At 50.1% G+C, this 26,276-nt stretch overlaps 12 protein-coding genes across 12 annotated transcripts; 2 read left to right on the top strand and 10 right to left on the bottom strand.

The window, feature by feature from the left end:
• Positions 1–1,022: 1,022 nt before the first annotated feature.
• BO83DRAFT_423932 (NRPS-like enzyme) lies at positions 1,023–4,383 on the bottom strand (the record flags this gene model as incomplete). The annotated part of the gene is made up of 4 exons (XM_025535131.1): positions 1,023–3,524; positions 3,580–3,742; positions 3,789–4,027; positions 4,084–4,383. 4 exons carry the CDS (start codon positions 4,381–4,383, stop codon positions 1,023–1,025), a joined length of 3,204 nt encoding a protein of 1,067 aa, XP_025391730.1.
• Positions 4,384–5,005: 622 nt separating this feature from the next.
• BO83DRAFT_457708 (uncharacterized protein) lies at positions 5,006–6,325 on the bottom strand (the record flags this gene model as incomplete). Its single annotated transcript, XM_025537109.1, has 3 exons — positions 5,006–5,529; positions 5,609–6,059; positions 6,121–6,325. 3 exons carry the CDS (start codon positions 6,323–6,325, stop codon positions 5,124–5,126), a joined length of 1,062 nt encoding a protein of 353 aa, XP_025391729.1. The 3' UTR covers positions 5,006–5,123.
• A 1,544-nt stretch (positions 6,326–7,869) lies between these two features.
• BO83DRAFT_174214 (uncharacterized protein) lies at positions 7,870–8,936 on the bottom strand. Its single transcript, XM_025526422.1, has one exon. It carries the CDS (start codon positions 8,585–8,587, stop codon positions 7,913–7,915), a length of 675 nt encoding a protein of 224 aa, XP_025391728.1. The 5' UTR covers positions 8,588–8,936; the 3' UTR covers positions 7,870–7,912.
• A 350-nt stretch (positions 8,937–9,286) lies between these two features.
• BO83DRAFT_396121 (aminoglycoside phosphotransferase family protein) lies at positions 9,287–10,596 on the bottom strand (the record flags this gene model as incomplete). Its single annotated transcript, XM_025533113.1, has 2 exons — positions 9,287–10,377; positions 10,398–10,596. 2 exons carry the CDS (start codon positions 10,594–10,596, stop codon positions 9,287–9,289), a joined length of 1,290 nt encoding a protein of 429 aa, XP_025391727.1.
• A 435-nt stretch (positions 10,597–11,031) lies between these two features.
• On the bottom strand, positions 11,032–12,802 carry BO83DRAFT_375509 (WD40 repeat domain-containing protein). Its single transcript, XM_025530473.1, has one exon. The coding sequence runs from the start codon at positions 12,552–12,554 to the stop codon at positions 11,094–11,096; it is 1,461 nt and encodes a 486-aa protein (XP_025391726.1). The 5' UTR covers positions 12,555–12,802; the 3' UTR covers positions 11,032–11,093.
• A 302-nt stretch (positions 12,803–13,104) lies between these two features.
• Positions 13,105–14,472, bottom strand: BO83DRAFT_375508 (HIG1 domain-containing protein). Its single transcript, XM_025530472.1, has 2 exons — positions 14,351–14,472; positions 13,105–14,288 (listed from the first exon to the last, which is right to left on the bottom strand). Exons 1-2 carry the CDS (start codon positions 14,389–14,391, stop codon positions 13,538–13,540), a joined length of 792 nt encoding a protein of 263 aa, XP_025391725.1. The 5' UTR covers positions 14,392–14,472; the 3' UTR covers positions 13,105–13,537.
• A 407-nt stretch (positions 14,473–14,879) lies between these two features.
• Positions 14,880–16,422, bottom strand: BO83DRAFT_305226 (transcription factor SPN1; the record flags this gene model as incomplete). Its single annotated transcript, XM_025527256.1, has 3 exons — positions 14,880–15,665; positions 15,713–15,795; positions 15,849–16,422. The coding sequence occupies 3 exons, from the start codon at positions 16,420–16,422 to the stop codon at positions 14,880–14,882; spliced, it is 1,443 nt and encodes a 480-aa protein (XP_025391724.1).
• Positions 16,423–16,899: 477 nt separating this feature from the next.
• Positions 16,900–17,241, top strand: BO83DRAFT_423925 (uncharacterized protein; the record flags this gene model as incomplete). Its single annotated transcript, XM_025535130.1, has 4 exons — positions 16,900–16,912; positions 16,965–16,996; positions 17,082–17,148; positions 17,204–17,241. The coding sequence occupies 4 exons, from the start codon at positions 16,900–16,902 to the stop codon at positions 17,239–17,241; spliced, it is 150 nt and encodes a 49-aa protein (XP_025391723.1).
• A 129-nt stretch (positions 17,242–17,370) lies between these two features.
• Positions 17,371–19,315, bottom strand: BO83DRAFT_434667 (putative nucleoporin). The gene is made up of 3 exons (XM_025535817.1): positions 18,401–19,315; positions 17,696–18,351; positions 17,371–17,644 (listed from the first exon to the last, which is right to left on the bottom strand). The coding sequence occupies exons 1-3, from the start codon at positions 19,059–19,061 to the stop codon at positions 17,534–17,536; spliced, it is 1,428 nt and encodes a 475-aa protein (XP_025391722.1). The 5' UTR covers positions 19,062–19,315; the 3' UTR covers positions 17,371–17,533.
• A 275-nt stretch (positions 19,316–19,590) lies between these two features.
• Positions 19,591–20,704, top strand: BO83DRAFT_375504 (coiled-coil-helix-coiled-coil-helix domain-containing protein). Its single transcript, XM_025530471.1, has 4 exons — positions 19,591–19,698; positions 19,867–20,094; positions 20,188–20,320; positions 20,420–20,704. The coding sequence occupies exons 1-4, from the start codon at positions 19,679–19,681 to the stop codon at positions 20,516–20,518; spliced, it is 480 nt and encodes a 159-aa protein (XP_025391721.1). The 5' UTR covers positions 19,591–19,678; the 3' UTR covers positions 20,519–20,704.
• Positions 20,705–20,790: 86 nt separating this feature from the next.
• On the bottom strand, positions 20,791–23,111 carry BO83DRAFT_414551 (acyl-CoA-binding domain-containing protein). Its single transcript, XM_025534576.1, has 4 exons — positions 22,706–23,111; positions 22,474–22,587; positions 22,300–22,372; positions 20,791–22,222 (listed from the first exon to the last, which is right to left on the bottom strand). Exons 1-4 carry the CDS (start codon positions 22,719–22,721, stop codon positions 21,151–21,153), a joined length of 1,275 nt encoding a protein of 424 aa, XP_025391720.1. The 5' UTR covers positions 22,722–23,111; the 3' UTR covers positions 20,791–21,150.
• Positions 23,112–23,373: 262 nt separating this feature from the next.
• BO83DRAFT_354456 (putative GABA permease) lies at positions 23,374–25,509 on the bottom strand. The gene is made up of 3 exons (XM_025529104.1): positions 25,033–25,509; positions 24,383–24,943; positions 23,374–24,317 (listed from the first exon to the last, which is right to left on the bottom strand). The coding sequence occupies exons 1-3, from the start codon at positions 25,134–25,136 to the stop codon at positions 23,414–23,416; spliced, it is 1,569 nt and encodes a 522-aa protein (XP_025391719.1). The 5' UTR covers positions 25,137–25,509; the 3' UTR covers positions 23,374–23,413.
• Between the last annotated feature and the right edge of the window lie 767 nt (positions 25,510–26,276).

Genomic DNA, 26,276 nt, shown 5'->3' with positions numbered 1-26,276 from the left:
GTTCGGGTTACTTCCTAGGGGAGTGGATTTCGTTCTGGGAGCGCCATTCGCAATGTATAGGGAGAGCGTGTCACTTCGACGTCGGATTGACGTGCCGATTATTTTTGATGAGTTGGCGAATAATGAGAGCTCGATTATGCAGTTCGTTGCGGATGATGCTGTTGACGGGATCGGACTGAAGATATCCAAGACGGGTGGGTTGACGAGAGGTCGCAGAGTTAGGGATATTTGCCTTGCGGCGGGGTATACCATGTCTGTCCAGGATACAAGTGGTTCGGACGTGGCGTTTGCGGCCATTGTGCATCTGGGACAGACTATTCCGGAGCAATACTTGAGATGTATTCTAGAGTGTAGGGCTATGTGTGTTGGGAAGACAGCGGAAGGGCCGTTTGATGTTCATGAGGGAGTGCTTACAGCGCCGACTTGTCCGGGGTTGGGGGTTACGCCGAGGATGGAGGTGCTTGGGGAGCCGGTTGCTACTTTTGTTTGAGGTTTTTCCTCTCCTGCTATCTTTGAATGGAGTGGGTATGTTTCTTTGGGTATGTTGGGTAGCAGGATGTTACGTGGGTTAGGGTTGCTACGTGAGACTGTGACGTATGGCTCTTGATTTTATTGTTTATGGCACTTCTAGTGAAGGAAGAAGTACTGGGTCCCTCAAAATCCCTTGCTGCATACAATAGGGGGACTACGCATGAGGTACATCTTCGGGTACCTTCCGAGACAGCGTCGGGCTCCTCACCCGACATCTGACCTAGGCAATCATGCTCTACAAGTTCCTGAGTATAACCGGTCACCCAAATATTAACTGTCGCTTTGGTTCATGTATGCAATGTGTATGAGTGTCGTAAAAGTGCTCCCTCTGTGTGCAGATTGATAGGTTTACTCTTTTGTCCTTATAGATATACTGAAGACCTTTGGCCAGTCTTCATACTCAAACACAGCACTGGCATATACAAGAAAGACGAGCACATCGCTCTCCGGAACATGACTATATTGAAATTCATTTTTTCCACACACCAAACTTACGACCGACCAACAATTGACCAATCCACAACCAATTCACGACGAACCCATTCCTCCACCCACACATTCATCCATTCCGGCTTCACTGCATCCACAGCCCGCAACCTCTCGCTGATCTGTCCCGTCAACCTTGTATCCAGCACATTCACTCGCTCAGTCTGCGACATAACCCCTTCGAAGAATTCCAACAACTTTGCAGCTGGATTTTTGGTCAATCGTTTCTGCAGCTCTTCGTCACTCATCTTCTCTCCGGTACCACCAGCCATCTCCAGATCCTGCCGGACGCGCTGCACCCACTCCGTAAATGGGACAGTCTTGATAGTCTTTCTCGATACCTTAAAGATAGCTTCGGCAACTACTGGACGAATCACCTCCCAGTCTACCGGGTGCAGGTTCACTGGGTGATACACCTGGACAGATCCCGGTTCCCCGCGTCGACAAGCCACTGCCAAGTCCACTAGGACTTCAGCAAGCAGATCAACCGGTACCCAGTCGATGCGATTGAGGGCCGGTCCGAGCGTATCAGGCAAAACACCCAGGTGATAAGAGCTGAGGACGAGGCTCGGGAACCATTCGGTCTTGTTCCATACTCCCCTGAAACGAACCGGCCCTGCTATCTGGCCGACACGTGCGAACGAGGCGTGTAGTCGGCCCTGGCGAGCCGCTTGCGCTAGTAACTGCTCTGCAAGGTACTTGCTATCTGCGTAGCCGTTGGGTCCGGGAGTTGTAGTTGTGATCACTTCTTCCGGGGTTAGGCCGGTCTTTGTGGAGTGGCCCATAGTGGAGCTAATGGATGATAGGAAGAAGAGATGGGGTGACTGATGTGATTGGGCAGCGAAATTGATCAAGTTTACCACACCGGTGAGGTTTGGCTTGAAGGATGACAGGCTGAGGTTGAAATTTACTGCCCAGGCGTTATGGATGATTAGAGTGGCAATGTTTCGCAAGGTTTTGAAGACATCAGGTCCCAGGCCTAGGTCCGGCTGGGAAAGGTCGGCAGTCCAGAAGCTCGCTCGAGACAGATCGGTTTTCATTCCGTTATGTTTTACGCGGTGGCTTTGTCCTGCGTCAGGTGTGCGGTTCAGACAATGCACGTAGGCAACAGAAGGGGACTGTAGGAGAGTATCGAGAAGATAGCTTCCTAGGTTACCTGTCGAGCCGGTCAAAATGACCACATGGGACTTGGGCGCTTGAATCTGGCTACTGAGCTCCTGTAGTAGTTCTTCCCGCTGCTGCAGCTGGGCTTCTTTTCGCTCCTCAGCAGAAGCCTCCACATGTTGCTGCAGGTCAAGCATTGCCTGGGTGAGTTCACCCACAGAGGGATGGAGATAAATCAGGTTTGGAGTGAGTGTTGGGAGATCAAGACCGTTCTTGAAGGCTCGAGTGGCGGTGATAGCCTGCAGGGAGTCAAGGCCCAGTTCGAAGAAATTCTGGTCATCTGTGAGGTCCCACCCAGTAACGTAGTTGATTGTTCCTCTAATGTAATCCGAAAGGACTTTCGGATCGTCCACCTTGCCAGGTCCAGCAGGTTCACCGTTACTGGCTGTCTGCGATAGTTTGTCCGCATCGGCATACAAAGCATCCAATTCCGAAGTGTACAGTTCGAGTGAGGCAGCTCTCTGAATTGTTCCTTTTCCGGCACGAAGCATCGGCTTGTCTGGCTTTGTGAACAAAATGTGAGTTTTGGCCACGCGTGCATGAGCGGGACAAACCGCATTGGCTTCTTCAATGCTTGGCCAGAGTTTCTCAATCATCGCGGCGCGCTCAGGTGCACTGAGATCCTTGCCTCCAATTTCAACTAGGAGAGATGCTTGGAAGCGACGTGCCCCAGCCACTAAGACTGCGGTAATTTCTGGATTGGATGCAGCGATGTGTTGTTCCATAGACACAGGGTTTGTTTTCTCGCCGTTCAGGAAAACTATCACGTCATCTGCACGAGCGGCCCATCGCCACAGGTCCGGCTTATTGGGGTCCGGGTGCCGCACGAAGAGGTCTTTGGTGTGGTATTCCTGTTGATCCGGAAAGACTGTGAAGGTGAGCTGGTGTTTCTCAGACTTGGGGCTTCGGACAATCACTAGTTCGTAGTATTGATCGGCGACGTGGCGAAGCTCTGCTCCCATCCGGGGATTGATGTGAAGATATCGCCAATCCGTGCGAGGGTCTCTATTGGTTTTGGAATGAATGGTGCTGATCATTCCAACCTCAGAGGCACCGTAAAGATTCATGAGTCTAATCTTGGAGGCCACGGCGTCCCCAATCGGCTGGGGAAGATCTCCACCGCAGTAAACCAAGCGTTCAAGGTGCTTGCTGCAGTAGTCCAAAAGCTCCGGGCTCTGGGAGAATTCTTGGATGATGGAAGGAACACCCAAGAGAATATCAATCTGAGTCTTCTTTCTTGCCTCTACAAGGGAGGCGGCGGTAGGAAGACCGCCAGATGCCGGAAAGATGACGGTAGTGCCGACTGGGATGGTAATAAAAAGCGAATATGCCAGACCCGCAGCCTATAATAACATTATTAGATGTATATAATCTCTGCACGTATGCAGCGATACTCACATGGAATGGTGGCGGAACGAGGAATATCCGCTTGCCAAACAGCCAGCTATCCTGGCTCTCATGGCCCCTTGGGGGATCCAGAACCGTCGTATTCATATGCTTGCACGCGGTGTCATGGGTCCAAAAAATCGGCTTTGGGATACCTGTGGAGCCAGATGTATGACTGAAAAGTTAGTCTTTTATCGCTGCATGGTCAATCAGGGGCTTACATCACGGCGAGAACCTCCCCTGCAGCTTCCGGATAAGTCTTGGAGAACTCAAAGTGAGCATATTCTTGGCTTAGGAGATCATCGACACTAGGGACTTCCAAAATTTCTAGCGTTTGTTCCTCCAGGATGGCCTTGACTGGCGGTGGATGGGGTACTGGGGTGACTAGCTTAGCGCAACTCAGTCGTTTAAACAGGCTACTGTGAGCAGCCACGCTGTTCCTTGGGGAGGTGAGAAACATCTTCGATAATACAGTGTCAGCTTAACTATTTCAATGTTCTAGGTCATACCACATACGCGATATCCCGCCTTCACAGCACCCAATACCAATGCCGGGTACCGCAGGTCATTAGGTCCCACGTAAGCGAGGGTTTCACCGTCACCCGGACCTAGCTTCTCCGTTAGCCACCAGGCAATGCCGTTGATGGCATTGGCAAATGCTTTAAATGTTATCGGACGGTATCCATCATCGTAGCTCATCAGAGAGATTGGGTATTCGGCATAGATGGCGTCGGGTTTGACCTTGGCGTAGTGGTCAACGATATGAGGGAGCAGTTGCGTCCGCGGATCAAACTGAGAGGCATCTGGGACAGTCATGGTCGAAATCAGTTCTGGTTTGCAGTGTATTGAAGAACTCATTGACGTACGCAACTTGTAGAATTTATATATTGTTGTTGAGTAGAAGAATAACCGGCTTAGCTGGGACCATGTGGGGTGGAGATAGATAATGGCAGGCCAACGGTGTGAGGATATATCAACAGAACCAATAAGCTGCAGCCCCAATAAACTCGACAGCCTCATCGGATCATAATTACCCCATTGAGCGAAGGAATAGGTGATATGGCATTTGGGGGCCAATCTAGTCAGTCAGCGCTAGCAATGCAGCCAAACGGCTGAGTGGTAATGATCCAAACTTAGGCTCTGCTCTAACCACATCAATCAAGCCCTAGTCGCCCGAACAGCCGCTAATGATGGCGGCCTCGCGTCAGTGGATTTTTGGGCCAATTTATGTGACTTTTTGTAGCCTTGCGAATCTTGACGCAAATACGATTGGATCGTTCGCCTGGATCAAGTTGACCAACGTCTCCATTTCTTCTTTGGGGTTAGTTATGAACAGCAAGGTGGATAGCGTGCCACGTCCAGCTCGGTCGGAGGTGGGACTCATCCCGCGATGGGTCTCTGTAGAGGAAATAGATCGCCCTCACATCCAAGGTCTCTTCTCAATGATATCTCAACTCATGGACAACATGTATTTTTGTCCAACTATTAAGCATTAGAAGGTGAAAAATATATATCGACGGTAATATACAGTCTGGAAATATGAAGAAAGGTCCAGATCAATGCACCGAAAAGTGATGCTCCACCACAATCTGCCCCGGCTTGATATCTGCACTTGAACGACTGCCCAAGGTCACCATACGCAAGACATCTTCTTCACTTCTCGATGCCTCCATCCACGGAAATTTCGACTCGTTATGCGTGGACCCCAGGCCCGGTCGCAGTTGGCTGGCCCTGTGGCCCGTTCCCGTATGCAGAGATTCGCCCGTCTGACTGCGCTTCCTCAGAACGCGACGCCAAAGAAATTTCGTTAGCGGCCGATACGTAGGCAAACAGGCTGCTATAAGGTAAATTCCACCCTCAATCTCAGCCCAGACCACTAATGTCGAGGCCGCCCAGGTTACATCCCCTTGGACGTCAGTCACGTAGAATTCTCGGAATCGGATAATGGAAGAAACCATGCCCCTATTGTTCGGGCAAAGTTAGTGTCTCTCTCTTCAGAATTAGGATAATCCAAGAAGGAGAAATAAATGTCTAGACATACACACTACCCATCAGGAAAGTTACCCAAATACCCAATTTGAGACGACTTGAGGCATGCAGATTCCAAACCACCGGCATCGGCAATATCAACATGACAACATCCGTCAATATGTGCGCGAATCCTCCCCAGCGCAGCCACGCATTAATGTCAATGCAGCTTCCGTGGAACGTCCAGTAGTAACTTAGTGGTCGGCAGGAAACAACACCAGCGATAGTGACCACAAGCCAATTGATGATGATGACTGCTCCGGTGCCGTAGCAAATCTTTCGGAGCATCTTATCGGTGAAGATGCTCAGATAGAGGTGCAGAATAGCCAATTTTGGAGGTACGACGGTGGCGAAGTAGAGGAGCGGAGTGGTGATGAGGAACTTGGTCGCCGTCACCAGCATCTCAGGATCGATCTGGCGGATGATTTCTTGATGCAGGCCGACCCCGCCGTATTTCACAGCAGCTGTCGGGAAGTGCGAGTTAGGTATATTATCTGACGAGATGGCTAGGATATCACGGCCTACCTATTGTGCAGCTCGCATCGGCAACGCAGAGGATAAGGCCCACAACCATGAGAGCATCATCCCAGCCGAACTTCAGCCGTTCAACAAATTTAGAAGTAAAGCGCAGAACCACGCATACCACTTCCAGGACTATGAACACAATTGAAACGGTGATGATTAGGTGTTGTTTGGATTGATGAAGCTGCTCTTCCGAATGCTCGTCCATGCTGGCGAACTTGCGAGACAACAACCACACCTCAGTGGAAGTCAGGGATATTGAAGGCTGAACCTTCAGTGTATCGCACTAATTGAGTGGTAGGAAATTATATGAGAATCGTCGCTCGGTCTTTGAAATCCGGTTAAGTCGCTCTCGTTCATCTTCATATAAGCTCGGCGAGGTCCGTATACTCCACACGGAATAACCATCCCCAGCCATTCGGGACATGCGACTCGCAAATAGGGGTTGGAAAATAAAGCAACTTTCCGTATATAGCTATAAAGAGAACCCCAAGAACTGGTGGCAAGTGTACTCGGCAAGCATAATGAGAGCGGGTCTCCTGCATCTAAACAGTAGTAGGAATGCTAATCTGATCGCTCTGCAGGGCCCAGGCAGCGTTTAGCACCATATATAGAAGCTAAATTAGCACTTCCGCAGCTTCAGACATACTGCATCTTTACGTTGCAGCCTATGGCTAAGCCAATAGGCCTTGGAGTGGGCCAACTCGACTTCCGGAGAAATTTGATCTCGATTGCCCAACCGAGGACTAGCGCTAGACTATTGAATCTAGTAAGCCTCAAGAATAGACAGAGCGTGGTAAGCATAGTCTGTCCAGTCTGGACGTAGAAGAATCCTCCGGATCCGTGATAAAACCACTAGTCAGGGTCCACAGTAATGACAGGCAGATTAGTACGCTTTTAAGACGATTAGATGATGACTTCTCAGTTTATTTGGGAGCAAGAACAGAGCCCATAGCTTAACGGTAGAGCCTCGTTTGCCAAGGTTGAAACCCTATTCCATCAAGCGCGGCCAGGAAGGTTGTTCTTTGTTTCCATAAAGGGGAACAACACTCAGGAGAGTACTCGGCACTCGCTTTGATCCTGCAGCGCCGAATACAGCCATGGCCTCAATATCCTATATACTTTCAGACTACTATCCTAGAGCTATTCCCGTCTCTCTGGGGTAAACTTTATTGGCGAACACCGACACTCGAGGGTTACCTTGGAGTATCTACTATCTTTCGACGAATACGTAGAGTTTAGATGATATAGTATTATCATTTTCCATTCATATATAACCTAGGTACCAGCCAGTGGGGCCAAAAATAAAACAGCCATCATGATAGTATTACCTTTCACATTCTGGTAGTGTCAAGCCAATCGTGCGAAAAAAAAAACTATCGAATCCGGGCACATGTACTTCTCAATCTAACATATTGACATATACACCACTATGAACACTTTCTAGTATCAGCAAAGCCTCAACAGCAGGTCCTAGCACTTCACAATATAGTTCTCTTTCGATAGTTCGCTGGATGATTGGCATTCGGAATCATGGTCACTTCCCTGTAATCGCTAGGGTTTACTAATGAGGAACCACAAAAACACTTTAGGACTTTAAGAAGTAGGGACTGCTGTTCACTAAACTTCCACTAATGCTCGGCCTCCAAACATTCAGCCTAACGATACCAACCACAGCACGTTTGCCAGCTGTTCACCACCAATCCTAACTATTCTGACTTCAATGCATGTTGTCTATGGACCCATGATCCGGACCTGCTCTGAGAAATTTCCGACCACAACTCACACCGTGTTATCAAGTCCGTCCAACCCCAACATCCAAACCATGAGCAGATCCATCCGAAGATTGTCCACCCACACCAGCACCTCCACTCTCCCCTTTCACCTCATTAGACGGCGCCGTACCCAACGCCCTAATCTCCTCCCGCAGCGCATCTAGACGCCAAGACACGACTTCATCACTCCCATCATCATAAACAAGATCAAGATCCTCGTAATCAAGATCAAAAGAAACCGCCCCACCCTTCAAGCGCACTCTCGTCGTCAAAGCAATAGTGGTAGCAATATGCATGACTTCTCTGACACGGACGATATAACATCCTTCTCTGCGTTTGCCTATATTCCACACTATGGCATCTTGGTCCTCCCGTAGTGGCAAAGTAAGATCGAAAATGATCTTAGCGAAAGGGGGCAGTTTCATCATCTCCTGCCTCCACATCTTGGAGAGGGGTTGCAAATCGAGATCTCGTTCTTGAGGCTCAACCATAGAGTTGTAATCATAAGTGTGAATGGACGGTGACTGGGTGCATAATTCGAGGATGTCGGCTTTTTCGAGTGGGCTTAATAGGGCTAGTCTTGCTTCGCGCAGGGAAGGGGGTGGTTTTTGGTTAGGTTGTAGTTCGGATAGGTCTTCGCTGATGCAGAATTCGTGGGGGAATGAGGAGGGGAACATGGACTCTGCTGCAGGCATTTTTGAGCTCTTGGTGAGATATAGTCAGGGAGTAGTTGAGTTGAGCTGAGGATGTGGTGGGAAGAGTTGGATAATTCCAATGGGGAAAGCGTGACTGGTGTTTGTTTATGTGGCTGAGAATGACTGTATTCACTAAGAATCTCGAATGAAGATTACCGGATACCCTTAACGGGTATTATTCATTGCAGCTGATATTCACTTGCCCAGTCCGAATAACAGTGACTTACCGCCTGGTACTCTTTAGAAGGTCATCATGAAGTCGCAGCGCCGACTCTAAGACTCTTCTGACAAATACAAGCCTATTCCCGTTATCCCTTAATACTTGGACACACTTTGGAGACATACCAGCAAGCAGCAACCATAAGGACTACACCTAAGAGGCTGAGGAAGACGTAAACGCCGAGCCAAATTCCCGTCCTCTTCTTCCCCGTAATCATTGGGGAGATAACCCCATGGCCTTGGCGGAGTCTAGGGTCAGTCGAATCAATTCATTTCCATCCCTCCATACGGTAGTGAACATCGTTTCGTCTTATACTGTTTATACTGTAGAAAGCTTTCACCGGTAGACATATGGATCTGACGCTCTTCCCTTTGTCACACTAAATTAGATGGACGTGACTTGCTATTCAAATCGTTTATCTTGTACGCTCAAGATAAGGATACATCTAGTCAAGTTTTGATCTTAAGTCGCAACGTGACTTATGTAGTCCGTAAATGTATATGCCAAAGCCGATCAACCAGCCAACGCACAGGGAAGTTCGACGGTGAAATGCTCTGCGGCAGATACAGATACCAATCATTTTCGTCCACCAGGCTCATAGTACGTGTCAGCGCAGTGCACTCATAATAGAACGGATAGAAGCCACTGTCCTCCCAATCAATGATTCCAGTGACAATATATTGGCCGCTAGAACCGGGATCCTGCTTCACCATTATATTATCAGTTCGCACATCGCCATGGGTGAAGACCGATTCATGTGCCAGTGTCGAGGTGTCATGTTCCAGCAAAGAGCGCAGAAGTCCAACATAAGTGGCACTTCCATGATGTCGAGCGGAGAATTGTAGATCACTGTATTCTTTTGTTGTCGTGATGCCTTTGAACAGGGCGCATTCGTCGACCGTAAGCTCCTTGACTCCCTCTCCACAAGTTCCACCAAGCATATTAGTGCCCTCTTCCTGTCGGATTTGTCTTAGACTGCGAAATATATTATCAAGCTGGCGCTGGATTGACAGCTTGTTCTCATGTGACAGGTTAGGCCATGCTTGGGTCAAAGTCATGTCGGGAACATATGACATGAATATTACACGAAAAGGGCCAAATGCTATCAGCCCATGGGGTCTCGGGGCAGGAATTTGGGGCGCCCGCTTCTCAAGGAATTGCATGCTAGTGTACTCCGTATAGTCCCTATTCCCTGTTATGACCTTGGCAATAATGTTTTCGTTGCACTTAACCACCATGCCTCTTACACGACTTTGCCAGAGTTGTGGTGAGTTCCAAAGCAGCGTTCTCAATGATGATACGAGCGATTTCTCGTCACCGAGCGAAAACTGATCCCCGTCCGGTCGTGGACATCCTGCAAGCAAAGCAACAACTTCATCGGATAACGGATAAATGACTGTGGCAGTCTCCGCACGGTCGAGGTGAAGTTCTCTGAATTCAGGCGCCTTTACCTCATGTTCTTGTTTCTCCTTTGACGCGGCTTTCGCTCCAAGCGCCATTGTAATTCGACGAGTATAGTTCTTCGGGAAGTTTGATAGCAGGTTGGCTTCCGGGTCATGTCGCAGGTCGTCTTGAAGATTGCTTAATAACGGCGGTTGATTCTCCCGGCATAAGACAGCTGACTGTCTTGAACTTTTTGATGCTCATGGAGGTAAGCGTCAGAGAACATTGACATCAAGTCCGCCGCTGGGTCCTTCTCCAAAACGGCCTGGAACTCAAGCATTAACTCCCTGTTCCAGTGGGCCGCGTCAGCGTGGGATAGAGAGATGGGCACTGATTCACTGCCCATTTTGGCTGATTATAACGGAGTCTTGCTCTTAAGTAATGAAGTTGCAAGGAAGCAGAGGAGATGGGTTACGGAGCTTAATATAGCGAGGGATCTAGGCGCGGCCTGTCGCGATCAGGCACCCACGTAGTTCCCACCCAAAGCGGCCACCCATGTAATGCCATACCAGAGACACTTCAACAACCTACAGACTGTAATGTCTGCTAGTGCTCAATAACTCAAATTTTCCACAACTTGTCTGGATTAAGCTGTGCCCGTATTTACTCCACATGCAGTAGTATAATTAGTACAGAGTGGCAGAAGGAGCTTGCTCAGGGCAGATTCCGCCGTAATACATACTATCTACCATGACCTACAGCTTGCCCAAAGGGGAGAAGGCTACTAGTTAGTAACTGTCTTGTTATCCACGCAGATTAAGGTACAGTACTATTTCTGTCCCCAGTTTTCCGAAAAAAAAAAAAAAAAATTCCTCCCACAATGCCTCGTACAAAACAATCTATCTACAGATTCCACAATCTCAAAACCCCATCTGCGTCCGGAACGACCAGCAGCTGAGCATCACTCGAAACAGCCATCCTTCCCTCAGGGCTCGTGTCGATTTTATACCCCGCACCTCTCGTAAACTGCTGCTTGAGATTACTTTGGAAATCATACGTCTCCACCGTCCCCTCCCCGGTCCGGAACACCAACTTTCTTCCCCCATCAACGAACTGCACGCTTTGAATCCCTGCAAAGCTCCGCATCACGGGATCCTCAAACGCCAGACGCCATTGCATCTGTTCCTCGCCGGTCAACGGATCCCAAAGACGCACTGTGCCGCTGTCCCCTCCTGCTGCAATCACCGTACCGTCAGGGCTCCAAGCTAGGGTACGTGCCCAGTGACGGAATCCGTCAAAGCGAGAGACGGACTGTCCTGTTTGAAAGTCGTAGACATGGATATGGGTTCTGGGGCTTCCCTGGCTGACAGCGAGGTACTTGCTATCGGGAGAGAAGGCGCCGCTCCAGAGCTGACAGTCCCCGAAACCAAACACGTGGACACAGTCTCCGGAGTTGGCATTCCAAACTCGTGCAGTGCCGTCCCATGCGATGGACGCAACTAGAGTATTGTCAGGACTCATCCCGGCCCACATGATAGAGTCTGTGTGGCCGAGCAGTCGGTGTCGAAGAGACCGGCTCTGCATGTCCCAGAGATTAACGCATGGGAGGAGAGCAGGGTCACGAAGTTCGTGCTGGGTTGTTTCGTTCTGACTGAGATAGATCATAGTCTTGCCATCTGGGCTGAATGTGGATCTACCGAAGGAGGCCAATTCGCCTTGAAGACGGAGTTTGCTTTCTTGTTCGTGTAGACTGACGGCGTTTCGGAGAGCCTTTTTCATGGCCTGTTCAATGGCCTCCATGGCTTTTTCATCACGTTTCCAGCTGTAGTTGGACACTAGGTCTGATATAAGGGGCTGTAGAGTTCTGCTCGTGAGGGTGTCGACGTCAACTGGCCTGTCTTCCTTTTGTCGGAGTCCCCCGCGCTCGTCCAGCTCCCATAGGACGATCACCGCGAAATCAGATCCCTCATGGCGGTAACCCTCTCCAGCACTCTCTTCAATGTCCTCGCCTGTCGAAACCAGGACGTACCGGGTGCCTTCTGAACCCACGGTATTGATAATCTTCGGAGCAAACTCCACCTGCTCCAAGGCGCCCGTATGTCCTCTCAAGACATCAACACGTTCCTGTGTCTCTGCATTGAAGACATGGATCTCAGTATCAATTCCCACGGCAATGATCTTGTCATCAGGGCTAAGAGCAAGAGCGTTTGCCTTCCCCTCTAGCTGAATTCTTGCTGTTTCCTGACCCCAGTGTTTGGGATAACCAGGCGCCCAGGCGGCAGGCTCCCCAGTGGGAGAGCAGAAGTCATGCTCAAGGGCATAGACGTAGTTTTCGAAAAACGTGCTTTGGTTCATGCACCTCATATTCCCCGGCAACAAAAGTTGATGTGGAGGGTGGTATCTGTGTTTGGGGGAATGAAAAAGCCTTTTAGTAGGTAGAGCTAACTGAGTCGGTGAATGAACGACCACGAGGCTGTGCTGGTAGCTTTAAATAAGACTGTAGCATTGCGAAAAGCCTGGTGAGCCTCACGCCAACTAATTAGCTAGTTACACTCCAGCAGGGAGTAGGATATTTCCGAGCAATGCCACATTCTGTGTAGCCAATGAGACACTGGGGTCTGGAGGCCATGACAGCTGGGCGAGTGAGTCAGTCTGTAGTAGTTCATTTGCGGGCTGCAGGCAACAAGCAATTCTGGATCTGCAAGCCCCACTTAGACGCTAGTACTATCTACTTATGCATTGATAGCTGGTCAGTGGCCAGGCGAGGCACGTGCAGGACACAAATGGAACAGGCTGTTAGTACGAGTTGATGGTCCCTGGCATGAATTTAATTAGTGCCTATCTAACCGGATGGTGAATGAAGGTGGTATTCGATTAGTAACATGTTATATCCTATGCCATTGTGGCGAGGTGGTTATTCATGGATCAACTCAGCAATCGAGATCTAGAAACTATGTAATTCGAAGGTAATCCAAACCCAGTAGGGTTGAAACTGGAATAAAGGTATAGTGGCAATCATTTACTATGGCCGTACATGAAGCCCCAGTCTGATTAACTGATCGACTTATAGCTCCATAATGCATGTGGGTTGTAGATAAGATCGATACTCCAAATATCGACTCAAAATGTGACATGTACCATTCGCAATCAGTCATAATCACTTTTCACCCAAAATCTAGCAACCAATCCGCCGCATTATATCCAGAGTGAAGAGTGTATCCAACCCCATAACGAAAACTGGCAAAAGTAACAGCAGATGTGAAAAGAACAAATACACCAGTGACCAAGGCCAGCCTAATCACGTCTAGATATATAAACAAGAACCAACCACACACTCGTCAAGCATTTTACTCCTTCTTCTCCTCCTTTGCCTCAGCAGCCTCCTTCTTAGGCTCTTCCTTCTCCTCCTTGACCTCCTCAACCTTCGTCTCCTGTCCATTATGAGGATGCAAGTAATCCGACTCGGACAGACTCATCTTCCTCTTCCTCAACCGGTCCTCCTCAGCAGCAACCATATCCTTCCACAGATCACCCGTGTGCTCCTGCTCAGCATTCTTCCTCTCCTCAGCAGCCTGCCTCTCGGCCTTCACCTTATCCTGCAACAAGCCACGACCCTTCCTCTGATCCTGGATCTCAAACGCCGCACTAGCCACCAACACAGCGAGAGTCAAGCCCTGGGCGTAAACTCTGGCCTGGACCAACTTCTGTGATCCACTGAGGTGCTTATTCCGGTTGACCATGGCGAAACTACCGACCATACTAGCCACCCACGTGGCACCGACAATCTTGTACTTCTCGCGGCGGGCCCACTGAAGCGCGCGATCGAGCGTGGACAGCTGCGACAATTCCTCCTGGCGGAGACGCTCCTCGCGGTTTTCGTACCATTGGCGACTGGCGTTGCGCTGGGCTTCGAAGTTGCGGGAGGCGTGGTCGGCGCTGATGATACCCACGAAGGTACCGGAAGAGGTCACGAGGAAGGATTTCATGGGAAGAGTGAGGTTGCGGATGGTTTGGTAGCGCCTAGTGGCGGCGAGAACACCGGCTGCGCCGCCTACTAGACCGATGAGACCACCGATAGTACCACCCTTGACGACCTCGCTGGAGAATTGCTGGGTTAGTTACTTGGTTCGAAATTAGGGTGGCGGGGAGGGCGGAAGTACCGGTAGTGGGCATCTTCTTCTTCTTTGGTGAGGATCTTCATTGTGATGGTATTATATGAAGAAGCTGTAGGTAATTGATTGCAATGGAGGTAGATATGTATGTATTAGATGCCTTTTTTGTGGAAGGAGGAGAGTGAATTGAAGAAGGGAAGAAAAGCAGAGGGAGAATGATGCTAGAAATACGTGCAAAGCCCGGGTGACGTACGATCTGGACGCTCGGGGTCTGCGGCGGAGACTCGGACCATCCGGCGTTTGCCCGGGATCCTTGATAGCGTCGCCGAATTGCAACCGTTTTTACTGCTTTGGTTCTACTTTGTAAGCTGCGTCTCGCGCGAGAACGCCCGACCGTTTATCTAGTGCCTTCCCATTCGCTATGGCATGATCCAATAATACACATTCCGCCCTGCGCCGCCTCCCGAAAAATCTACGAAATAAAACCTGACATACATATGAGATCGAAAAAGGAAATAGAACAAGAAAGGTACAGCCAGAAGAATAAAGAATTAATAATTGAAGGAATGAAATTTCTTCAACGACGGGATCCCTTGCTCGCCGCAATCTGCCGCGCCCGCATCTTACGGAAGCGATCCTCGCCGCTCGCTCCCAGAGGTCGCGCAAACTTGCTCTCCTGTACCATCGTCGGTCGCGGCACCACCGTATAACTCGTGTGAGTCATGTCAGCGCGCGCGCGATTCGCCAGACGAGGAGGCAGTAGCTCACGGGCACGAGCCTCTGCAGCAGTGGCATGTACCGATGGAGTGCGTGTCGTGCTCAGTTTACTGTTCCAGTCAGTGATACATTCGAGGTAGTAGGGTCTGAGTAAGGAATGAACATACGTAGGATCAAAGGCAGCCTCCTGGTATACCCTCTTCGAGTAATCATCGCTGCGCTGGAGGATCGGGCGCGTCCATTCGGCCAGCAGGCGCTCCGCCATGCGCTTGATGCCGGGCTCTGGACGCTTGCTCCGCGTGTAGAAGACAATGACCTTGCCGATACCACTGGCAACCAGAGCTTCCTTGTTGATCGGCAGCTTGCCCAGCGCAGTCATCAGATCCCGCTGAATGTTGTACGCCGGCAGGGAACCATCATCCAAGGGCTCCAGGAAGAACTTGACCGCTTCCAGCAGGTTGATTTCGGGGTCAACCAGACTGTTCACGTACTGGTTGCGGTTGAGCAGCGAGACCACCTCAGGAAGCATCTTCAGCTTGTGCATGGCAGGCTTGCCCTCGCGACGGTTGATAGCGTCCATCTGCGCAGCGTGGGTCATGCGCTTGCGCATATCTTCGATTTCAGCATCGGCCATTTGTTCCAGGTCCTGTTATGGTCAGCCATCACCCAGAGAAGTAATAGAAGTGAACATACAATGCCATCAGCCTTTCTAAACCGTCTCTTGGTCGGCTTCTTCAACGCCTCGTCCATCGCGCGATCAAGCGCTCTCCGCCGTTCTAAACATAGCAATTAGCATCATCCATACCATCCTCAGCAGTAAGAAACATACTCGTAGCCGGATCCAACATCTCCTCTTCCGCAATCTCTGCCTCCTTCTTCTTTCTCCTCCGACTAGCCTTCTCCTCATCGCTCGCGCCTCCATCCTCCAACTCCCTCATCCTCCGACTCTTCTTCTCGCGACGTCCCTCTCTCTTCCTCTTCGAGCGCTCTTCATCCCCGCCCTCTGTACGCTTCCGCTTATGCCGTCCGATCAGCTTCAAGTTATCCTCGTCAATCGCCAGCTGCGGCCGGTCCTCGATGTCGACATTCTCGGGATCGAAGTCCTCGAACTGGGCTTCGTCGACTTCCGAAAGAATCGATTCGTCGTCGGAGATCTTGTCTTCGTCGTCATTGTCATCATTATCGCCACCACTGTCTTGCGCGGCCTCTTCTTCTCCTTGGTCTTGTTCTTGTTCTTGTTGCTCTTTGGCTTCTGGCTCTGCCTGGGCGTCTACCTCCTTAGCGGGTTCTTCGTCGGAAACGGCGTCGCCGCCGGGCGTCGGGGGCGCTTCCTGCTGTTGTTCTTGTTCATCCACTTCAGCGGCGGGCTTGAGCTCGGGCTCGGGACTGCGCGGTTCGGACATGATTGTGTCTTGTGAAAAGGCAGTTGTGGGGAGGTTGGGTGAATATGTTACTTTCTCCCCTGATGAGGAGTGGTCGGGGGTCGGCTAGACCAGGTTTCGTGAAGCGTAAGATGGGATAGATCGATTCTCAAGACCTTATTTGCCGGAATTCCAGTTCTGTTTGTACACTTTATATGCTTAGGCGAGTTATTCCTTAGGTGATAATGAAAGTAATGAGAAAAGAGAAAATGAGAGAGAGAAAAAGCGAAAAGAAATGGCAGGTTTAAGTAAGTAGTAACACCGAGCAACCGCGCAAGAAGTTGAAGCAAGCAAGACCCAAAGCAAGCAGATTCCGCCTCCGCGGTGGTCTGTGCGCGGCAGAATCGAAACCCATTCATTCATTCATTAACTAGTGAGTTATTCAACCCATTCATCATTTCTTGAACATACATCTATCTATCTCTCCATTGACCTTTTTACCCATAAACCACTATCACAATGTTCGCCCCAGGTGAGATACTTTTAAATTGATGAAATGTCTGCATTATGCTAATTGTTACCAGGCCAGGAACAGCTCTCCAAGGAGGAGATCAGAGTATTTCACCCAATTCCTCTTCATCGTTATCATCGACCCCGAGCAGAACATAACATACTGACATTCTATTTTTCTTTCTTTCTAGGCCGGTGAGGTCCAGGCTAGCCAGACCATCCGCATGGCTGTCTCCGGTGGTATCCTGCTTTACCTTTGTGAGTTCTTCGCATGCCCCGGAATATCTGTTCTACGAACTAACAAATGATTTAGCTCCCTTCGCCATCGACTTCGTCAAGAAGTTCCTGTAATCGCGTGTCGACTACTTTTTCTCCATTTTACAACACACAATGCATACAAGGGATAGGAAGGAAGGGCATCGCATAATGTATTATATTGTACATCTCGAGTTGCAGAAATGAATATGAATCTCAAATGACCAGCTGTCACGGTTACTTTTCATGCTCTATTAAACCACGTCTCGTATGCAAGACGTGCGGATACCAGCTCCTATAAACTCCATGCTCCAAACAGCACAAGCCAAACAACCAGACAGTCCTTCAATTCATGATATGATGGAATCGCGATTAAGCATCAACAGCATCAGTGGTTCACGGCTCCCCCGGGAAGCTTCTGTGCCTCCTCAAAGTCCTTTCTCACTGCTTCGAGTTCCTTCTGCAAGTGTTGGATTTGCGTGTGGTAGTCATCCAATATCTAGACATCATTAGCATATTCTGTAATCATAACTGGAAGTAAGCAACTTACCTTCTTGGCCGTCTTCATCGTCTGCTCGTCCAGCTCGTCGTCCGCCTGCGCCGCCGCGCTGGGTCCGGCCCGCTCCATCTCCTGCTGTAGACGTCGCGAGTGTTCCCGGATCGCCAGCATGCGCGCCCAGATCTCCTCCGCCCGTCCATTAAGTGACGGGTCAAAGACCGACCGCTCCAGCTGGCTGAGCTTCTTCTTCAGCTCCTCCTCCGCGTCATCCATGGCGTAACCGCGATTCCGCAGCACCTGCGTCTTGGCCGCAAGCGCCAGACACCGCTTGCTGAGGACGAGGTGTTTCCGGCGGCAGTCGGCGATCTTGACCGAAATTTTCAGATCGTGCCGAGACAGCAGATCCGACAGGCAGTTGTTGATCTCGTGCAGTCGCGTCTGCATCATGGTGAGGAAATCCTTCTGGCGCTGCGCGCGCTTGCCCAGCTCGAAAAAGCCCTTGACGAGCACGGGAACATATCCCGAATCGGGCCGCTTCCGCAGCGCATCCTCCCATTTTGTGTCATCGTCCTCCGGACCCGGCTGGTAGAAAGGCGCCATTTCTTCGCCGACATTGTTATACAAGTACGCGCGGAAGGGGGAGGAACGGCTGGACGCATCCCACTTGTCCTTTACGATCTGAATCTGCATCGGTACGGTGCGGTGGACTACAACCATTAGTACGTCTAGCATAAAACATTATCATCTGCAACATACCTCCGGTAACTGCACGGCCCGGCTCCCACAGACTCGAACCGAGCTGTGCCGTTGACTGGCCCATCTGAGTCTGGCCCAATTGGGGCTGCTGCTGTTGCTGCGCCGGTTGCTGTTGCTGCTGCTGTCCTCCTAGTAGAGAACCTCCGAACAAACTCGGTTGTTGCTGCTGTTGTTGAGGCTGCTGCGTCTGGCCCAGCCCACCAAACAGACCACCACCCTGCTGCTGCGGCGCCTGCGACTGCTGTTGCTGACCGAACAAGCCGCCTCCACCTCCTCCAAGGGGTTTCTGCCCGAACAAGCTCCCTCCAGTAGTCTGCTGTTGTTGCTGCTGGGGCTGTTGCGTCTGCCCCAGTCCTCCGAAAAGACCACCACCGGCTGGCTTCTGCTGGGTCGCAGTTTGACCGAACAGTCCGCCGGATGGCTGCTGGGTCTGCGTGTTCGCGGCGCCGCCGAAGAGACCTCCTCCCGACGGTTGCTGGGTCTGCGTCGCACCTCCGAACAATCCGCCCGTGGGGTTCTGCTGCGTAGTGTTTGTCGTCGAGGTATTTCCGAAGAGACCACCACCTCCGCCGAAGGGACTGGGCTTATTTGCGGTGTTGTTGGCTTGTCCAAAGAGGCCGCCGCCCGTCGACGGGGCCGCAGCTTGACCGAAAAGGGACATTGCGAGTTGCGTTGTGCTTAGGTTGAATGGCGAGGAAGATAAAAGGCGATATTGAGAACAACACGGTAATGGAAGGAACAATTGCAATTAATAAGGTCGGTCACTCCGCAACGAAGGCGCAATAACACTCAATTGAACCCAAGTCGGTAAATAACGATTTTCTATTAGATGTCAACAATGTAAGAATAAGCAGGTGCGATAATGCGACTAGTCCCACAACACACAACCAATTTCAATAAGGGAATAAAGGGGATACCCACAGACAAGCAGCAGAAATAGAAGCGCAGTGCGCGGCATCAACAACAGCCGGGCAATGCTGGCGTGAGTTCCATCGGGAAGCTTTGTTTTTCGCACGGTTACGGTCACGTGTGGAGCTCCCTCATGCCTGAGGCAAGGAAAACAGCCAGCTTTCTATTGATGCCTGAGGATTCCGGCCATCAGCAGATTACCTAACCCATCCATCCCAACCAATCAGCAACGAGCAAAAACCACTCCTTCCAAACTCGCAGCTTCACCTTCCACTCGGACCCGGCGAACCATCTCCATCAATTCGATCCCCCTCTCCTCGACTTTTCCCCCCAGATCCGGTCCATTGAGTCCTACGCCCAGCGGTCACCATGGCGTCCAGAGAGCCCCAGTACGTTGAAATCCTGCCAATTCCCCAACCGGCCACTTCCACGGGTTACCCTTGACTACTACAACCACGACGACATATAATACGACACATACATACATACATATATATACATATACGCAACGCAATTGAACAATGACCAGCTCTTTCTAACGGAAATGACTGCTCCAGGTTTAACCAGCAGGTGCTGGTCGACACGACCCCCATGCCCGATCACATCCCCAAAGTGGAGGAGATCGGTGCTACGTCGGCGCCGCTGTACAGCGCGGCCTACTTTATCGGAGACCGCTGCAAGCCCTACAACGACGACTTCATGAAGTGCAAGGACGAGTCGAACGGGCGCGGAGAGCTGGACTGTCTGAAGGAGGGTAGAAAGGTGACGCGCTGTGCGGCTAGCGTGTATGTTCCCATGCTCTGTTCAATTGGTTTTCAAAGGGCCATTGAGCGATGATACACCGCAGAAGGAATACTGATTCATCAATGGATCTACAGAATCAAGGACATCAACACCCACTGCCTGAAGTCGTTCACCGCTCACTGGGAGTGCCTCGAGAACAACAACCACAAGCTCTGGGAGTGCCGTGCGCAGGAGATGAAGCTGAACAGCTGTGTTTTTGAGAAGCTGGTGCGTTTCCTTCTTCATACCTTCACACCTGATTGATTTCCATTCCTGGTTCAACTCCGGTCTGTATACTACAAACCAATACTAATTTGACTGGTATAGGGCCTGAAGAAGGAAATTCCCGGAACCCCCGAGAACGTCGTCCCCGTGCACTTGCGCCCCAAGCAGATCTACTCTGACTGGCCTGGTCGGCAATATTAAAAAGAAATACAAAATGAAATATTTTGAGGGGAGCATATATCATTGTGTTTTTCTTAACTGAACTACTACCACTAACTTAACGTGTCTTTTGTATTCCGGTGTTTTCCTTTTGTTTTCTCTTCCGTCTCTCTGGTTGACGTCTGTTTGTGTATATATTAGCATATCAGGAATGTCATTGGTTCCGAGTCAGTCATTAGTCTGTTAGTAGATCTTGATGATTACTTGTCGACCACTAGTAGTAAGTATAGATAGTATGAATGGTATCAGATGATGATAATGATGCATAGACTATAATCCAGGCTCCAGATCTATAGACTGTAAATCACCTAGAATACAAAAAGTGTGCAACCAGAACACCGCAGGAATATGCAGACAGCTACCCACTGCAATGAAGTACAACACCTCAGAAAGAAGTAGAGAAGTAGACAGACAACCTCTAATAATCAACCTGACACAACAACAAAAGAAATGAATAATAAAAGAAAGAGGTATAGGTATAGGTATAGGTATAATAAGTAGAAGTAAAGATAAGAAAGAGAAGAGAAGGGGGAAAAAAAAGGTATATATGTATATGTACCAGAAAAAGACAAAAGAAATGAACTGATGGTAATAGAAGCGGTAATAAAGAAACCTCACGAGGCCTTATCACCAGACGAAGATGAAGATGAAGATGAAGACGTAGGAGATGCGGACACCACCCTCCTAACCCTCCTAAACAGCATCAAGAATACCAACCTCGTCTTCACCTCCGCCCAACCCACCTTCAACTTCTCCTCTAATCTGCGATCTCCCCGCAGTCTCATCCAGATCAGAAGCATACCGAGCAGCGCCAAGTCGACCATGATCTGTCGAGCAGCGACCCAAACCAGCCACTTCAGCCAGGCCCACAGGCCCGTTCGTCGACGATGAGCTAGCGCTCGCGCTTCCAATTGTTCTCGCACGGCAGCGATCTCGGCGGTCATGGTCGTCAAGGCCTGCTCGACGGTGCGACGCCAGCGTTTGGAGTCGTCCGGGGATGTTAGTGGTGGTCGTCGTTGTCTTCGACTTAGGGTAGTATCGTGATCGTAGTCTTCCTCTTGGTGGGAAGGGAAGTTGTACCCTTGTTGTTGGTGATGGTAGTCATGCGATTCGTGACGGTCGTGAGTGTTGTTGTTGTTGTAGTCTTCTTCGTCTTCCTCCATATGTTCTTCCTCTTCGTCGTTGTCGTCTTCATTCTCATACAAATTATCCTGCGCTTCCGCGTACACTTCCTCCTCCTCCTCCTCCTCTTCTTCCTCTTCAGGTGGTTCATCCTCCATCTGTCGCCGAAACCCCGATTCCGCCTGACTAACCGGACTCAACACCCGCAATCTCTCACTTCCTCTCCCTCTAGCCGTGGTAGCAAGTAACTGCTCATACTCCGGACGAGTCAATCTATTACTAGATTGCTGGAACTGCTGCTGTTGCTGCTGCTGTATCCGTGCATGATCCCGTATGGACACCGCTGCCGCTGAAGCCACCGGACTCCCCAGGCCCTGAGACGACGACATAGACGACGAAGACGGGTTGGATTTGATCTGATCCCAGACGAATTCCAATTCTGCGACGAGTTCCCTTGCCTCAGCTGTTTGGGAAGCGTAATTGTGCATGGTTTCGATGAGGGTGGAGATGTAGCGTCGTTTGGCTTCTGTTCGGGAGAGGCCTCGTTGAGCGTGCCATGCGTCCCTACAGTATGATTATTATTAGCATACTGATACTGATAGCATATAGAAAGAGAAGATAAAGGAAGGGGAATTATATACCATTTCTCACACTCCATAAACACATCCGCGGTATTCCCGACCGGTCGATCCATGACGCCTTCGACATCGCCTTCTACATTATTTCAATTAAACCCTCGTCAGCATATCCCATTCCATTATCATCGACGCAACACAAATCCTCCCCAGTGTATATAAATGAAGTGGAGGAAATACCCATGCTCTGTTTATACAAGCCATAAAGCTTCAATCTCTCCGACGCCGGCGGTCTAGCGGTCCCCGTGCGGGGAATGCGTTTCACCGTGTTAAGGGCATGGACGAAGACACGATCTAAACATTCATATTGATCAGCACATTATCTTTCCCCCCAGAATTATATCCATCCCTCCAGTTATTGTTATCCAGTATAGTATGTAAAGTAGGTAAAGGTCGGGGGAATCAAACGCACCCACTGAATCCGACATGGTGCGAGGAACAAGACGTCGGACGGCTTCAGCAACATGAGAGCAGACGGGGACGGGAGTGCGCGCGATGATAGGTCCGCATCAGTGTCTTGCTGAGTCGTGTCTCTGTATTGGAACGTAGTTGCGTTGTGGTGTATGTTTATCGGTGCGAGCAAGAAGAGGGAGAGTGTGTGTGTTGAGTGTGTTGGAGTCGGAGCTTCCCCGGATTTCGGCCAAGGGAGAGAGACAGAGTGCGCGCGCAGGACTGGTGATAGTTGATTCGGGGGGAGAAATAATTGGAATTGGATGGTGATAGGTTTCAGCACGCGTGCAGAGCTGGTTGGTCGCGTGGTGATTGTTTGGGAGGGAGGAGTGTGCGAGGCTGCGAGCTGAGAGATCGGTGGTGTGGTGGTTGTGGTTGATTGCTTGATGCATGATGGGGAGCGATTGAACCGCGGTTGTCGGAGTTTAGTCCCTCTGGCTGCTCAGCCAGCCCAACTTGTGATTGATCGGCTATCTATCGATCTATTAGATGCACCCTACTTCGCGCCATTGCATTCATGCTTTTTACTTATTTTTAAGTGACTTCTTTATGGACAATACTATCATCACAGATAGCTTCTTTTATTTTTTTTTTGTAGATGCTAATGTATAAGTATATTCATTATAGCTTCGAACCTAATTATATACAAACAAATCGCTAATATAGGCATTCATTCCTTTCCCTCCTTCTCATGCGCCGCATAAGTATTCTCCGTATCAATGGGTTTCCCCGTCATCACACCAGGCATATCCTCGTCCGCGATTGGTGGCCCTGTGAAATGCTTGCGCGCGTACACCACATACCATAGGATACTGATCGCCGCAAAGCCGGCAAACACCACACTCGCGTAGTTCATGCTACTCGCATCCACCGGCAACGAGGTGGGCATGCAGAAGAGCACCACAGCCAGGCAGATCCAGCAGATGGATACGATATTGATCGCGTATCCGAATCGTCCCAGCGAGAAGCTGGATTCCTTGACGGCTTCGCGTCCCCGAAGCACGCAAATGAAAATGGGAAGGCCATACGAGATTGACAAACAAATGGTGGCTACACCCGTAAACGAGTTGAAGGCCGCCGAGGACCCAAAGTAGATCAGTCCTAACAGGCAATCGACAACGGTGGAGAGGATGATGGCCCACACTGGCACATCTAACTTCGTGTTCACTTTCCTCCAGAGCCGGAAGCCGGGGATGGCTCCGTCACGAGCAAAGGCATACGTGCATCGACTAGCAGCCGTCAATGCGCCAATCCCCGCAAACACCATGATTCCCAGCACCAGGAACAGCAGCCCGAAGCCTCCGCCAGCGGAGCCGGTGGCAGTCTTGAAGATGAGTCCGATAGGCTGGCCGCTGGCCACAGCCAAAAGGGTCTGCACCGGGGGCAGAACAAACATGATAGGGATCAGATAGACCAGACCTGTGATACCGGCCGCTACCACCGATAGCACAATAGCCTTGGGGACCTCCCGATGCGGGTTCTGCACTTCCTCACACATGGCAGCCACCATGCCGTATCCAGTGAGTGTGTATGCTGCCTGCAGCAGACCAACAAAGAACGCCCAACCAGCAGGCCTAAACATTATCAGCACGGGTCCATGAACCAGCCCCGGAAAACAATATAAAGGGGGGAATCATACCATCCACTCTGCGAAGCATCATAATGCGCAAAAACAAACTCAGCATCGCGTCTCTCATCCGCCATGGTCAAAAGTGTCACGAGAATAATCACGACACTTCCTGCCGTCCAATAAATGCACACTTTATTGATCAAATCCAACCACTTGGAAAAGAAGATATTCACCAACGCACAGCACCCAATCACCGCCCAAAACATGAGAATAGTCTGCCAGGCATTGGCGACAAAGTCCTCATTCCAGAGCGAAATGGCACTGAGGATCAACTGGCCTCCCGAGAAGGTGATACTGAGTGTGACGGTCCAATTGCCCACGAGGGTGAGCCAGCCATCGATGAAGGACATGGCGGGGGCCCATTTGCGCGTGGAGAGCATGGCACTCCAGTAGTAGACTCCGCCGGCGGTGGGGTAGACGGCGCAGATCTCGGCCAGCGAGGCGGCAATGGCGATGGAGATGAGGGTGACGACGACCCAGCCCCAGATGACGCTGACGGATTGGCCGTCGGTGAGGGTGATGTAGAGGGTGGTGCTGAGGCCAAAGGGGGCGGCCATGATGGCAAAGGAGCTGTTGATACATTAATTAGTGAGTGATGTCCCCTTTCCCTACTGATAAATATATATATATATATATATATGCTGGAATGGGAAACATACAGGCCGAGAATACTCATCATACTCAAATTGCGAGGCAATTCACTCTTGTAGCCCATTCTAGCCAACGCCTCATCGGCGTTGGCATCCATGGAAGGTTGTCGCATGATGGGCAGTCAATCAGGTAATTAATCAAGTGAGTCGTGTGTCTTTCTTTATGAATTGAAAAAAAGAAGTAGGTGTGTATTCCACTAGAATTATCTCTCAGGAATTCAAGTCTCTTAATTTAGGATAGACATATCGTCATGAAACAAAATCCAGATCCCAAAGGTGAGGGATGGGAGTAGAGTGAAGAAAGAAGAGAGGGAAACACGGACAGGATAATGAGGGGAATAAGAAGGAACAAGAGAGAAGAAGAGGAAGAGCAAGGGGCAACTTTAGCTTCCAGTTCCTGAACTCAACTGCTGCTGCTGCTGCTGCTGCTACATCATCCCCCGCACTTACTTACACTGTTTAAACTCTGTCAATCCCATAATCCACCAGGATATCCACACGACAAGAGACAAACGACAACGACAACAAGTGAAAGTGACTCCATCAATTGCCACTTGCCAATGAGAATCCTCCTCCCCGCGATAAGCTCCCCGACTAAAACTCCTCCGGTGTCGGGCTAGTGGTCGGCGGTCCGAGACCGCGCTGATAAGTGATTAACACCCATTTTCGCCCTGCTAGATAATACATAAACTACTAACTAACATAGTTAGTTATCAGCCCAATGATGACTTAATCCTATCTTTTATACTTCTTATCAAATTTGTATATGCCTTTGGGAAACCTTCATCAATGAAGAAGATATCATCAGTCCCACTTACCTGACTACTACCTACCACACATTATAACTTAACTACATCATCATCATCACCACCAACAATGTACCCAATGCAAATGCAGGTCTGCTCTCTCGCCACCAGTACCCCCCTGACTGGGTTCTTTAATGCATCCATGCATATTCTCCCCGCATCTGCACGTTCGGAACCACTACATTCCTTTTCTGCAGTGTCGTGTACATCATAAGCTAGGGCTCGTGACACTTACAAACACGAGGGCGAAACAAAACTTTACTTATTACTTATTTTGTTCGCAACTGATGCCTCGGAAAGGGATCCCGCCGGATAAGTTTGACTGACTGGGTCATGGCCTCCGCGCGGTTCTCCTCTCTCTCTGTGTGTGTGTGGTGGGGGAGGGGGAGAAGGGAGTCTCATCATATCCGCTCGCTCCTCACTTTTGCGAACCATGGTGCTGAAATG

The sequence above is a fragment of the Aspergillus eucalypticola genome (genome assembly GCF_003184535.1).
Source record: "Aspergillus eucalypticola CBS 122712 chromosome Unknown BO83scaffold_4, whole genome shotgun sequence".
NCBI lineage: Eukaryota > Fungi > Ascomycota > Eurotiomycetes > Eurotiales > Aspergillaceae > Aspergillus > Aspergillus eucalypticola.
Note: the sequence above shows the minus strand (reverse complement) of the source record. Positions and strands in the feature narration are given on the sequence as shown.

Excerpts from the sequence above, each read along its gene's own strand:
- BO83DRAFT_354456 (XM_025529104.1), bottom strand. The coding sequence starts at position 25,136 with ATGCGACAACCTTCCATGGATGCCAACGCCGATGAGGCGTTGGCTAGA. Across the intron at positions 24,944-25,032 it reads ATGATGAGTATTCTCGGCCT|CTCCTTTGCCATCATGGCCG; the intron begins GTATGTTTCCCA and ends ATGTATCAACAG. Across the intron at positions 24,318-24,382 it reads GATGCTTCGCAGAGTGGATG|GCCTGCTGGTTGGGCGTTCT; the intron begins GTATGATTCCCC and ends GATAATGTTTAG.
- BO83DRAFT_414551 (XM_025534576.1), bottom strand. Across the intron at positions 22,373-22,473 it reads CTTGTATAAACAGAGCATGG|AAGGCGATGTCGAAGGCGTC; the intron begins GTATTTCCTCCA and ends GAAATAATGTAG. Across the intron at positions 22,223-22,299 it reads TTTATGGAGTGTGAGAAATG|GGACGCATGGCACGCTCAAC; the intron begins GTATATAATTCC and ends ATCATACTGTAG.
- BO83DRAFT_375504 (XM_025530471.1), top strand. The coding sequence starts at position 19,679 with ATGGCGTCCAGAGAGCCCCA. Across the intron at positions 20,095-20,187 it reads ACGCGCTGTGCGGCTAGCGT|AATCAAGGACATCAACACCC; the intron begins GTATGTTCCCAT and ends ATGGATCTACAG. Across the intron at positions 20,321-20,419 it reads GCTGTGTTTTTGAGAAGCTG|GGCCTGAAGAAGGAAATTCC; the intron begins GTGCGTTTCCTT and ends TGACTGGTATAG.
- BO83DRAFT_375508 (XM_025530472.1), bottom strand. The coding sequence starts at position 14,391 with ATGAAGATCCTCACCAAAGAAGAAGAAGATGCCCACTACCG. Across the intron at positions 14,289-14,350 it reads GAAGAAGATGCCCACTACCG|CGAGGTCGTCAAGGGTGGTA; the intron begins GTACTTCCGCCC and ends GCAATTCTCCAG.
- BO83DRAFT_375509 (XM_025530473.1), bottom strand. The coding sequence starts at position 12,554 with ATGAGGTGCATGAACCAAAGCACGTTTTTCGAAAACTACGTCTATGCC.
- BO83DRAFT_434667 (XM_025535817.1), bottom strand. The coding sequence starts at position 19,061 with ATGTCCCTTTTCGGTCAAGCTGCGGCCCCGTCGACGGGCGGCGGCCTC. Across the intron at positions 18,352-18,400 it reads GGGCCGTGCAGTTACCGGAG|TCCACCGCACCGTACCGATG; the intron begins GTATGTTGCAGA and ends TAATGGTTGTAG. Across the intron at positions 17,645-17,695 it reads CGATGAAGACGGCCAAGAAG|ATATTGGATGACTACCACAC; the intron begins GTAAGTTGCTTA and ends AATGATGTCTAG.
- BO83DRAFT_174214 (XM_025526422.1), bottom strand. The coding sequence starts at position 8,587 with ATGCCTGCAGCAGAGTCCATGTTCCCCTCCTCATTCCCCCACGAATTC.